The 13,081-nt window shown below is 40.8% G+C and overlaps 1 protein-coding gene and 2 non-coding genes across 4 annotated transcripts in view; 2 read left to right on the forward strand and 1 right to left on the reverse strand.

Annotated features, from left to right (window-relative positions):
* Window positions 1-13,081, forward strand: part of PITPNB (phosphatidylinositol transfer protein beta) — a 74,478-nt gene that overhangs the window by 46,626 nt on the left and 14,771 nt on the right. For both annotated transcript variants that reach the window (XM_064272510.1, XM_064272509.1), the window contains exon 8: window positions 4,808-4,885. In XM_064272510.1, the coding sequence (XP_064128580.1) occupies window positions 4,808-4,885 (78 nt within the window). The remainder of the gene's footprint in view (window positions 1-4,807; window positions 4,886-13,081) is intronic.
* On the forward strand, window positions 7,036-7,106 carry TRNAG-UCC (transfer RNA glycine (anticodon UCC)). Its single transcript has one exon. It is a non-coding gene; the product is annotated as a tRNA-Gly (tRNA).
* On the reverse strand, window positions 9,369-9,477 carry LOC111753119 (U6 spliceosomal RNA). The gene has a single exon (XR_002787974.1). It is a non-coding gene; the product is annotated as a U6 spliceosomal RNA (small nuclear RNA).

Consider the following 13,081-nt stretch of genomic DNA (forward strand, 5'->3'; position numbering starts at 1 on the left):
TAATCCATTTATTTGCCATGTTATATTTTACTTGTTCTCCAAAGGGTGTCTTGACTTTCCCTTGCCTTCTTTCTCACCTAAATAAGAGTTTTCAATTAAATAGAGTTGTGTTAACAATAATCTAAGTCTACCTTATGCTGATAACCATTATATTTTTCTGTTGTTCAGGCACTATCATTGGTGGAGCAAGTGATGTCTGGGGACATTACACCTAACTTGATAATGATGATTTTACTAAGCCCTTATCCTGGCCAGGCCTTTGGGCATTATACAGATAATTAAAATTTGATCATAAAGAAATTTAGACACAATGCACCTTAGCAATAACATTTTTCTACTTTTAAACATGATTGTAAAACTCTTTTTAAAAATACATTTCCTTGGCCTAGTGAATTTGCTTTCTTTTTTTCCCAAGGATTACAGAAAGTACATAGCAGATTCAGCCTTCGGAATACCCAGGAGCTGAAGACTCAGTAGGCTACAGCTGTCTTCACCCACAGTATTCTAAAAGAACTAATGAGATGAGAAGTCTGCAGCTGGTGGCAAGCACGATAAACCATGAGCCAAGGGCTTCCCTTCATCACAGCCTCCCCTTTCCCCATGGGATCCCAAAGGAGACAGAATACTAACAAAGCCAGCAGGCTGTCTCATTCCACACTATTGCTCATTTGCAGCTATAATTGGTAGCTGAGGTTGCATTCTGTATGCTGAAACTGTCATACATGAAGGAATATATTTGTTCATTGTGATAAGGATATAAATCGGCCAGTTTTCAAATACAGAAAGACCAAACTAGATACCCAACAATGAAATGGTAGCAAAGAAGGTACGGCTCAAAAAATTAAATGTTTGTTATAGAGATACAAATTGAGGTTGTTGAAACTCCTCCACCTGCCTCATGCTTTTTAACATCTTGCTGCTTAAGTTGAACTGATTAAACATTTACGTATTTTTAAAAGCACAAAAATTCCTAGGTTTTGACAAGATGCATTATCGTCACCTGTCAGGGTTAAGGGGCTATTGTTAATAATTGGATTTTGCTGCGTTTTCAGGAGCCCTAGTGGCGCAGTGGTTAAAGCACTTGGCTGCTAACCACAAGTCTGCAGTTCAAACCCACCACCGTTTTGCAGTCGAAAGATGTAGCAATATACTTCCACAAAGATTTACAACCTTGGAAACCCTCTGGGGCAGTTCTCCTCTGTCCTGTAGGGTCACTGTGAGTCAGAATGGACATGGCGGCAGTGGGTTTGGTTTTGGTTTGGTTACATTTTCACCATAATAATCTTTAATGTTTACTGCTTTATATTCAAGAGAAAGAGGCAGAGAAGGAAGGCTTATCTGTGTGTCTGGTATGTGTATAATATATAGTCACACTCATGCCTTATAGGAAAACCCACTTTGGTGTCTGGTGCTGCAGCTTCTTGGTGTTTTTGCAGTGTGTTTTGCTTATCTGGCATTTGTGGACACCCTCGGCCTTCATCCTGTGTGGTATACTAGATTGAGCCTAGGAGGGAGGCACTAAGAAGGCCTAAATTCAAATCCTAGGAGAGGTTTGACATGCCACCTCATGGTTTCCTTATCTATAAAATGAGGGACTTGGATGGTCTTTAAGGCCCAGCTCACCTCTTGAATCTACAATTCAGAAAAGTATCTCAGTGACCAGCTAACACTGATAATGAGGACCTGGGAGTTTATTTTATAGACCAGTATATTAGGTTCAGAGCAGAGTTTTGAAGTGTTCTATTTTCTTCAGTCAGTTAATCTGTTAAATTTTTTCACCAGTTTCCACCAAGCCTCTTCTGACTGATGGCGACCCCATGTGTGTCAGAGTAGAATTGTGTTAAATAGGGTTCTCAACAGCTGGTTTTTTTGGAAGTGGATCACCAGGCCTTCCTTCTGAGATGCATCTATTAGCAGCCAAGTTCATTAACTGTTTGCACCACTTGGGGACATCAGTCTGTCAAATAGGTATTGATGGTCCCTGAAGCTGGTGGCCTGGTGTGGAGCCGGGGTTGGGAGGGAGTATTGTGGAGGAAGTCCACCTAATCCCTCTGCGCACATTTCACCTTTACTGGTGCAGCAGCAGGCGCCCTAATCATCCTTAGGCTGATCTCCTGGGGCCGCCACCCCTTCTCTGGTTTACCCCCACATGAAAATTCTTTATGGTGGCCACAATTTAGACCTAGCTCTCTTTTCTTAAATTGGTTGTTTTTTGGTAAGTGTACTAACGTTACTATATGTCATCCGTTTTATTCCTTTAGCCCTAGTGATATGTGTACACACTTTGTTTTGTGGATTTTGTTTTTTCTTTCTCTCTCTTGGAGGGGGAAAGTTTAGAATCTGCAGAGGTAGTTGTGCTAGCTCTATTACATGAGCTCTAAAATGTCCCCCCTCCCTTTGTCATATTTTCGTGTATCCAAAACCAGGATTTGTCTACGAGTTATAGCATATCATAGTTTAATTGGCAGAGTATTTTTCTTCTTAATAATACATTAAAATAATGAAATATTCTATAGCTGATGCCTCTTATATCCAGGAAATCTGTTTTTTACTGTTCAACATAGGCCAGTCTCCCTAATCTCTCAGACTTTATACAAAACATTTGAGTGTCATGCCCAGCTGAGGTCACAGCCCAGTTAGTAGTAAAAAGGAAAAAAAAAATCATTTTGTTACCCTCAAATGGAATGAACTGGTGAACACTGTTGACTTTGATTCTGACTAGAGTTCTTCCCGCTATTCTCTCCTGGCAGTTAAACACGTACTCCTGTGGGTTTTCGTTACCTTCTTTTTGTTTGCCTCTCTCCCAGCCATACTCTGACTTTTTAGGAGTCAGGCCATCTGTTGGTTCTCCTTATCCTCCTCAGACTGCTTGGACTACCTCTTAACCTCTCTGCACTACCTCTGCATGGTGGCTGTTCATTAAATAGATTTTCGAGTGAAGGAAATGATGCAGAAAGTGATTATTTGATATGATGTAAAGTATATTCAGTTTTGGAGAAAAGTGTGCTTGTCTTTGAGTTTTAATCTCAAGCCTCTGACCATGAGGAAAATGTATTATGGAGTTACATGTTTATTTATGTTAGTAGAGTAGCTTATTTCTCACCGTGAATCCGGGCCTTGAGACCATCTGTGCGGTGATTCTTTTTCTCAGAAGTGAAATTGTTCATTTTTAGGTTGTGGTTTGCAATTGGAATATAAGAATTCGTATTAACTGACAGTAATTGAACTTTTCTGCTGATGTGCCCAGATGCATGAGATAACTCCGATTGTCCAGCTTCTTGCAGTCGATTCATCCTGGCTCATTCTAGTTCACAACTTCCCTGGATAATACTGGCTGACCCAATGCCTAGGGCTACACCAGGCTGCATATTGTAACGCAGTGAGACCTGGCGTCGTCAGCTGAGTTGGTTTGCTTAATGATTTTAGCCTGTCATTGGGCATTTTCATAGCTTCTTAGATGACCTTTAGAGAGCTTTGAATTGAGGACCGCGTATTTACCGAATTGGCTTTCCTTAATGTTTTGTGTTCTACTTGAACCTCACATTTTTCCTTCTTCTCCTAATTTATTTCTAACTTTCTTTTTAGGAATTATTAATGGGTAATAAGCTTTTTCTGACCAACTCTTGAGTCTGGGTTGGCTGCTTCTCAGCGTGTTCCCTTTGATTTGTGAAAGTTTTTATTATACTTTGGAATATATTTAGTGGTTGCTTTGCATTTGCACTGCCCTTATCTCTAGAACAGTGATTTTCAGCCAGGGTTTTATATCTGACTTGTCTGGGAGTTTTTCCCAAAGTATATGGTCCTCCACAAATACTGTGAAGAACCCCTGGTTCAGAATGCTCTCTGCAGTGTGTTAAACTGACCACCTGACTCTATCCACTGTCACCGTTACAACGCATTTCTTATTTTCCTAAGTCTGGACTTCAGTTCTTTAAAAGTAATATTTTTATTTCTATCTGTAGATTTTGTGTCTGTCTGTATGCATACATGTAATGACAAAAGAATTTTATATACTCCTTTCATTTCCTTCATCCTGTCAGGAAGAGGATAATATTAAGGGAAGCAGAGAATTTAGGCACTCCAGAATCCTGAATCAAACTCAAATGTTAGAGCCATTCCCTGGTAGCATGACAGAATTATAGTCCCCTCTCTCACCTTCTTTGACAGTGCGGGGCTGAATGGTTGTGCTAGCTTGAGCCTGATGGTGCAGGTGTCCCGAGTGCACCCTCTCTTCCATGAGAAAGCCAAGGTTTGTGACCCCATGGCTCTCTGGAGGAGGGTATGGAGAAACTGGTCAAGAAATGAAGGCATGTGCCGCAGATCCAACCATAGAAGACACCTGACGACTGGTCAAAATTAGTGGTTCTGATTTGCGCTCCCAGTCACAGTAGTCGCTCTGAAGCAGGCGTTAATAGTCTCCTGTCATCTACGGGTATCGCCAGAACTGGGAAGGGTACATTTTATTCCTTGAGTGTGGTTATATATATCAGGATGCTGAAAGTGTTGGAAAATGTTGGAAGATTTAATCTTGGAGCAAGCTTTCCCATAACCAGTCGTGGTGGACTGCTAGTCATGACTTTATTACTTATTATTATGTAGTCATTTTGCCTAAAAGAAAAGTTTAAAGCAAAGAGAATTAAGCTGAAAGCTTAGTGTCCTGTAGAAGCATTTTCATACTTCTATGCAAAAACAGTAAGCATAATCAGTTTTTGTTGTGCATTTCTGTAGCTGCAGAGAGCTGTTCTGGTAGAGTTAAAGAATTTTCTCTGGTTTTCCTCTCTACTTCTGACTTTGTTTTGCTTTGCAGGACTACAAAGCTGATGAAGACCCAGCATTATTCCAGTCAGTCAAGACCAAGAGAGGCCCTTTGGGACCCAACTGGAAGGTACTGGATGCTGACCTCTCTCATAGGCAGAGTCCTGGCAGCAGAGCACTTGACAGGTCCTGAGTCTTGAAGAGCTGGTGACGTTTAAGTGAGAAATAGAAATGGCACAAAAACAATTTTATTTGTGATAAGGACTTAAAGCCAGTTGCAGTTGGCCAGCAAGTCTGTGCTGCATTAACAACAGAACATAGCCAGACTGTCACTTTCAGCGTAATGCGGTTCAGGTGACTCTTAAAGATGCAAGTGATTTAGTCTTTTGGGATTGTAATGTTCTCTTTTGAGACTTGAAGCAGTACAAAAGTTCATGTTAAAAGAAGGTTTATAGTTTAAATTTACTCTTAGTAAAAACTGAATAAGTCCCCTTTACATAAGCCCGTGTTTTTGGACTTATAATAATTATATTTTGGAAGGTAAGGCACCAGAGAGCAGTTCTTGTGGCAAGTAATTATTTTCAAATACAGAACACACCCTTACTTTATTCATGGAAGTAAGAAAAGCAATGTCAAGGTAACAATTTTAACTGTTATAGAAACATAGTACCTTTCAAAGGCATCCACTAGATTAAGTGACACACTGTTACAGAAGGGTTAATGTGTTGATGGTAAGTTGTTAACAGATAATTTGACAGAAGAGGCACATACAAACCTGAACATGCCCAGAGCAGATTTTTCAGCAACAGGGTTTTACTTGATACCAGTCTGTTTATTCTGAAGCCAGTCATAGGTCATCTGTAAATGGTGTCCAGGTGCTAGTTGTTGTTTGCAAATGTGGAGTCACTGTAACAGCCCCACAAACACTCACTGAGTGGTTCTCCATGGATGTCATACTGTTTTGAGGATTGTCTTGTACATCACCTAAAAGGAATAATGAGCCTGACTTTGTTTTGTAAGAGATGATTCACAGTTGTCTTGCTTGCACATTTGTTCCATTCAAAATTCTTCCAATTTAATGACCATAGCAGGAGGCTTTTAATGCCCAGAAAGTGCTATCTGTCACTTACAAAGGATCAGTAGGCATCTTCCTAAATTTGCTTTAATGGATTTAAAACATCTCCCCACCTTTTTCCAGATCTCTAGCTGTGGACATCAGAACTTTTTCTGAGTCAGAGTGGAAGTCTTTCTCCATTAAGATTTGACATTGGCTTTCTAAAAGGGAACACCATGATAGGAGAGAGGCAGGAGGCTGCTTCTAAGGTTGCCTTAACTTGGAAAAGGACACTTTGCTCCAATAAGTAGTCACTCACTAGCTGATGGCATTTTGACAGGGAATAGAAGGGCGTGAGGTTGAGACTCAAAAATCCATTGCCATCCAGTTGATTCTAACTCATAGTGCCCCATAGGACAGAGTAGAACTGCCTCACAGGGTTTCCCAGGTTGTAATCTTTACAAAAGCAGACTGCCACATCTTTTTCCCACGGAGGCTGGTGGGTTCAAACCGCCTACCTTTTGATTAGCAGCTGAGCACTTCACCACTGCACCACCAGAGGTGTATTAAATGTTGGATTTCTTTCATATTATCAGTTTTTCAAGTATAAACTTTAAAAAAAAAAAAAAAACCCCATTGTCGTCGAGTTGATTCTGACTCATAGTGACCCCATAGGACAGATTGGAACTGCCCCTTAGGGTTTCCAAGCAGCAGCTGGTGGATTCAAACTGCCAGCCTTTTGGTTAGCAGCTGAGCTCTTAACCACTGAGCCTCGAGGGTTCCAAATTTAAAAACAGTGCTATATTCCATGGAGGTGGCTATTCAGGCTCAAATCTCTCCTTCTAGGAACTTCTCTAACAGCCAGCAAAGGTAGTTTGATACTCTCTGACTTCTACTTGATAGCCAGCCTTTCAGGAACTTGGAATATATGTTTATGATATTTATCTTTGAAACTAACATTGCTCTGTCTTTACATATTATCAATTTATAACGCCTTAAAATTATAGAATGGGTTTAGTTTATAGAAATATGTGAACTTTACATCTTTTTCATGGTTTTCCACATTGTTGTGTGTGTATGTTAAATGATAGCTTATAATTTTTCTGGTAGAATGCTGGCTGGTATTGATACCTTTGTACCTATTTCTCCCATGGTATTTTGCTTTTCACCAAATGATGGTGGGTGTGGCTACTCTCATAAATTGTGTTGCTGCTTAGCTGTTGAGGGCAGTGGTGGTTCAGTGGTAGAATTCTTGCCTTCCATGCAGGAGACCCGGGTTCGATACCCAGCCAGTGCAGCTCAAGCACAGCTACCATCCGTCTTGTCAGTGGAGACTTGTGTATTGCTGTGATGCTAGACAGGTTTCTGCAGAGCTTTAGACTAAGACAGACTAGGAAGAAAGGCCTGGCAATCCGCTGAAAATCAGCCAGTGAAAACCCTGTGAGTCACAATGGTCTGATCCTGTTGCACATGCAGTCGCCATGCATTTGGGCCCAACTCGACGGCAGCTAATGACAACTGCGTAACTGCATTCCATTGAATGACCCTAACTGGGGTAGTAACTAGGGTAATCGAGGATAATTAAACCATCCACTTCCTGCTGCGAAGGGAAATAAAGGGTAAGAAGGGTGACAGTAGCTGATAAGAACAGCTTACAGAAAAATAGGTATCTGTGGACTCGATCTTATCAGCACCCCCCCGCCCCCGGAAATGTGTTAGCAGGCCGTATTTGTAAATAAACATCTTTTATCATGGCACTGAGGGTAGCACTGGGAAGGGATGATGAAATATGAGAATAGCGAAGAAATACATGGTAATTGTAAAAAAGGAAGAAGCTATCCTGTTCTGGACATACTTGCCCAGGATTGTGTGTAAGGAAGCATCTTATAAGTGGTGCCTGTCATTCCACAGTCTCGCAAGGCCTTTTCTGAGCTATCCCTCCCTTGCCTCTCAGTCTCGTTTTCCATTGTTCTTCTGCAGAAACCCACCTTACCAGTACAAACTCTAAAGTATATTCAGGGCTAAGTGCACAATTCCGCAATCTCCTGGAAACTTCTCCCTGCTTATCCCACAGTGTTCTTGTCCTGCTGAATTATGGCAGTATTTACTGTTTGTCTGTACCAGACTGGATAGGCAAAAAGAAACTTTTCCTTGGTGCCAGGCACTGTGCAAGGTCACAGTTAATCGTCATACTCTTCCCCTGGAGTAAGTAGACCTGGCTCATTTTGTAGATGAGAAACTTGGCTGGAGAAATGTAGACAGTACTTGTAGGAGAAACAGCATCATGTCCACTGTTTTTTAGCACCCAATTAGTGCTAGTCACAGAGGTGTTACAGTGTGGAGACATAGCAGGTTATTGCCTGTAGTCCACTGATTTGCATCTTTTATGCCCTGCTGTATTGAGAGTTGTGTGGTTCTCTGTGTTCATGGTATTTGACAGTTTAATAGTTAGTGTTATTAACAGTGATACATTTCCAGTGTTCAGGGAATCTGTAGATGACGTGGCACTAAGGTAGATGCGTTAAAAACCCCTTGTAACTGTCATACCAAACCAGAACCATACCCGTTGCCATCAAGTTGATTGCGACTCATAGCAACCCTATAGGTCAGAGTAAAGCTGCCCCATAGGGCTTCCACGGCTGTGATCTTTATGGAAGTAGGCTGCCACATCTTTGTCCCACGGAGATGCTGGTAGGTTCGAACCACCAACTTTGCAGTTGACAGCCAAATGCTGCACCGCCAGGACTCCCTTGAGTGTTGTACATGTGACTTAAGCGACTTCTTACCCCTCTGAGCCTCAGTTTGAACATCTTTAAAATGGGAATGATGTTAGTAATTACCTCAGAAAGTGATTGTGAGGAGTAAGTATTAAGTTCCCAACACAGAGGAAACGTATGATAAGTGTTAGCTCTTGTTGTAATCGTTCTTTTGTCTAAATTCCTTTGAAAGTAAAAAGAATTTTCAGCCTTCATGATTTCTTGAGGTTGATGAGATCTATACATATGGGACCTTGTTTATGACACAGCTATTCCTTGTATCTGTCCAGTGTCCCCGGGATTCCCCTGCTTCTAGTATCTGGGGATTGTTAAACACGTCTAGGCTCACTTGTCCTTAACTGTCGTGGTATGTTTAATGAGTGCTTGACTTGGCAGGGGTGATAGAATTACTAAGGAATTTTTATATTTTCCACACTTTTAGGGGCATGAACCTTCTTTTTTAGCCTATAGTATGATTTAAAAAAAAAAAAACTCATTGCAGTCGAGTCAGTTCCAACTCTGGTACATACCTTTTATTTTTAAAAAACCCAAACCCTACCTCTGAAGAATTTTTGAAACCTGAGCACATGAATTATATTTTGTTATATTTAGGGTTCAACACTTTTATCAACTGACTGCATGGTGATAAAACCCATTGCTGTTGAGTCGATCCTGACTCATAGTGACCTTAAAGGACAGAGTAGAACTGCCCCATAGGGTTTCCAAGGAGCACCTGGCGGATTCAAACCACCGACCTTTTGGTTAGCAGCCATACCTCTTAACCACCATGCCACCAGGGTTTCCAAAATATGGAATACTTCATGAGTTTGGGTGTCATCCTTGCTCCCAGGGGCCATGATAATCTTCTCTGTATCATTTCAATTTTAGTATATGTGCTGCCAAAGCAAGCACACATGGTGATAGGAGAGCAATTTAGAACCTGACTAGGATTTTTGCTTCAAGATAGAAGTGTGACTGTCTCATGAATAGAAATGTCTTGCTTCTTTGTATCACCGTGTGTGTGTGTACACATGTGTACATATGTGTACATGTTTTCATTTTGTGTTTTGAGCGGCTTTGTGTTGTGACACTGGTATGACTCACTGTTCTGATGGTTTATCAGAAACATTTTACACATGGATTCCTTTAGCTTTCCAGATTGGCCTCCTCTGATCTAGGTGAGGAGTTGTCATTTTAACAAATTGGAACACTGCCTTTAAAGATTATGGTGTCATTTTTATCCTATGGCAAGGCTTCATTTCTTTCCTCATTTCAGCCAGATGCCTTGTGAATACTTGAGCTTCCGTGTCTACATACGTACAGCAGTTAAAAATTAGGCCTGTAAAGGTCTTTGTAGGAGCCTTTGGCAAAGCCTATCCCTTACAGTGCTTGATGTACCTCTGGAGTCTCAGCCAGGGCTCTAAATATATGGATATAAGGTGATCAGATTGAATAAAGAAGTTGATCCAGAAATTGTGGTGGTTTTGTATTATCCATACAAGTATGTATACTATTTCTTATCATAAAAGCATATCCTATTTGTCTTCTATATTAATTAACTCCAGTCTGAGCAGAAGCTCTGGCAGTTGGGAGCTTGGCCTTGAAGAGCAGTATCTTATCTTGCAGGTACCATTTACCTGCTCGGTCCATGCTTTAGAGTCATTCTAGAATAGCCAGAGGGACCATTCTGGATCCAGTGGAGGGCAGCCATATTGTAGATTATAGTGACACTAATTTTCACTGCCATGCTGCCAAGGTTCCCTTGTCTTTCTACCCCACAACTGTGAAGAGAAGGTGGTGGCATTGGTTGTCAGTTGCCTGACGTAAAGATACTCCTGAGACTCTGTTGGCCAGGGATCAGAAGAATGGAAGTGGGGCAAGAGGGAGAAGTTGAAATCCAGCCATGGAAACCTCTTCAAGATGGAGACTGCCTAGAAAGTGACCCAGAAAATCCTCATATGCCTAATGAGCAGTATCCTGTACTTGATAGCCACTCTTGTAGAAAGACTGATGAGTGCTCTCTTACTTCTCAGTCTAGACATGTCTGAGTCCCAGAAAGCATGGGCAGGCATTTTAAAATATGTTCCCTTCCTGTAACCTCACATTTGAAACCACATAATGGGTGGCATAAAGAGGCTTAATAATTAGTATCTGGTTAGACTTCATTTTGGATTATGTATAATAAAGCAGACCTTAAAACATGGCTGATTTTTGGGAGTTACCTCGCTCAGATTAGGTTCTTAATTCCATTTAAAAGCACATGTTTAACACTTTGTTGCTGTCGAGTTGATTTCAACTCATAGCATCCCTGTAGGACAGAGTAGATCTGCTTGATAGGGCATCCAAAGCTGTGATTTTTCTGAAAGGAGACTGCCACATCTTTCTCTTATGGAGTGACTGGTGGGTTCGAACTGCTGACCTTTCAGTTAGCAGCAGAGTGCTTAACCATTGTGCCACCAGTGCTCCTATTTAACACTTAAAATATTTATTTATTTATTTATTTATTTAACACTTATTATATAATTGGAAACCCTAGTGGCATGGTGGTTAAGAGCTACGGCTGCTAAAGAAAAGGTCAGCGGTTCGAATCCACCAGGTGCTCCTTGGAAACTCTATGGGGCAGTTCTACTCTGTCCTGTAGGGTCGCCATGAGTCGGAATCGACTTGAGGGCAACCTTTTTTTTTTTTTCTTCTTCTTTTTTAAAATAATTGGAGCCCTAGTGGCTCAGTGGTTAAGAGTTTGGTTGTTATCCAAAAGGTTGGCAGTTTGAATCCACCAGCCGTTCCTTGGAAACCCAGTGGGGCAGTTCTGTTCTGTCGTATAGGGTCGCTATGAGCCGGAATTAACTCGATGGCAACAGGTTTGTTTGTTTTATGTATTAATTATGCTAACTCCTATAGTGGACCCAAAAAGAGCAGTTCCATGTCTTGAAGGAACTAAATGCCCCAGAAGCGACACGTGATGACTTCTAACCTTATTGTAGATTCTGAATGCCTGTATTTTCAGGCAGAGCTAAAAGACAAATGAAGTGTCTTACTCTGGTTGGATAAGTGATGTGGCAGGATGAGCCTCTTGGAGAGCGTCCTACTGACACTCGGAAACAAAGTTTTCTTCATGTGTTTCATTTGAAGGTGAACTTGTGGTGTCACTTGTACTAGTGTTACTCCTGGAGTGATTGGAGGCAAGTGTGGAGTACGTGTCATAGTGCTAGTTAGTAAATGGGTGTGAGCTACAAAAAATAAAGTTCAGACACATGGAAAATGTGACTGGTTATCCTCTCACACATAGTAAGCTTTCTTGGCTTAATTTCATTTTGCCTCTTTTTGTGAAATTAGTTTAACCTATGATTAACCTTTTGAGCATGATCTCACATGTACTTCTTCCAGTTGGCATTTCCCATTTGCCCATCCAGATGGGAATCTCCCGTCTTTGAACCCACCTAGCATCTATTGTACTTGACCTTCTCATGGCACTTGATGTGTCTCACATTAGGGTGGTGGTTTATTTGTTCACTCTGCTTTTCTTTCCCCACCTCCTCTGTCCTCTGTGACACTGAATGTTAAACCACAGGATCTCTGTCTGATTTACCTTGATATGTGGCAGTGCTTAGCACAGAGGTTTGCTCATAGTAAATGCTTAATAAGCATTTACTGGATTCAAGTTAACTATCTTGAGCCAAATAAAAATCACTTAAACGTTGGACTTACTCACCTTGTCGTGTACTTAAAGAGAATATAATGTCCTGTGTAGACCTGTCCAAACGGTACCAAAATTTTACCAAAGTTGAGAGAACGGGCTGCAAGTCAGTGGATCGGGTTTTGCTTGAAATTTTAGTACACATACTTCACGTATATTCTGTAATCTTGTGTTGATATTTACTGATGTATGCACTGGCAGCTGCCCCAGTGCTGTGCTTATTTTTAACCCTCTTAGTGAAATCTGGGTTGGAAACTTATATTACAAAATCAGCAGCTGAAATTGAGCATTTAGATTGCCTAAAATTGAGAAATTAAAATATGGAATGCAAGGTTTATAGAAACTGCTATGTCCTTCCAAAGTATTAACTCTAGTTAAATGTTGCATATGCCTTATTCCATCTTCACGCCAACACGTTTGTCAATATAAAACGTGTATGTAGACTTGACATGTAGCATGAGACTATGAGAGGACAACATTTTTTGAAAATGAGTTTCCAGAATGCCTTTGGTTTCTTTTTCTTTCTTTAATTCTCTTTTAACGTTTGTATATATTTGTTTGTCACAGATACAAGAAACTAGTTCTTGTGGATAACATGGACTGATTGCTCACTATTCCAGCTAAACACACTCCATTTTGTTTAGTTACGTTGTGTGGCTCTAGTATACATTACTCCCCCGTAGGCCTTGTCCACATACCTCAGAGTAACCTAATATGCATTGTTAAATTAAAAACATGATTTGGGCTTTGGGGTTTCATTTATATAGTTAGAAACATGAAATTTAAGGAATTCCGTGAATATACAAGCTATTTAAATAA

The sequence above is a fragment of the Loxodonta africana genome, chromosome 19 (genome assembly GCF_030014295.1).
Source record: "Loxodonta africana isolate mLoxAfr1 chromosome 19, mLoxAfr1.hap2, whole genome shotgun sequence".
NCBI classification, from domain to species: Eukaryota; Metazoa; Chordata; class Mammalia; order Proboscidea; family Elephantidae; genus Loxodonta; species Loxodonta africana.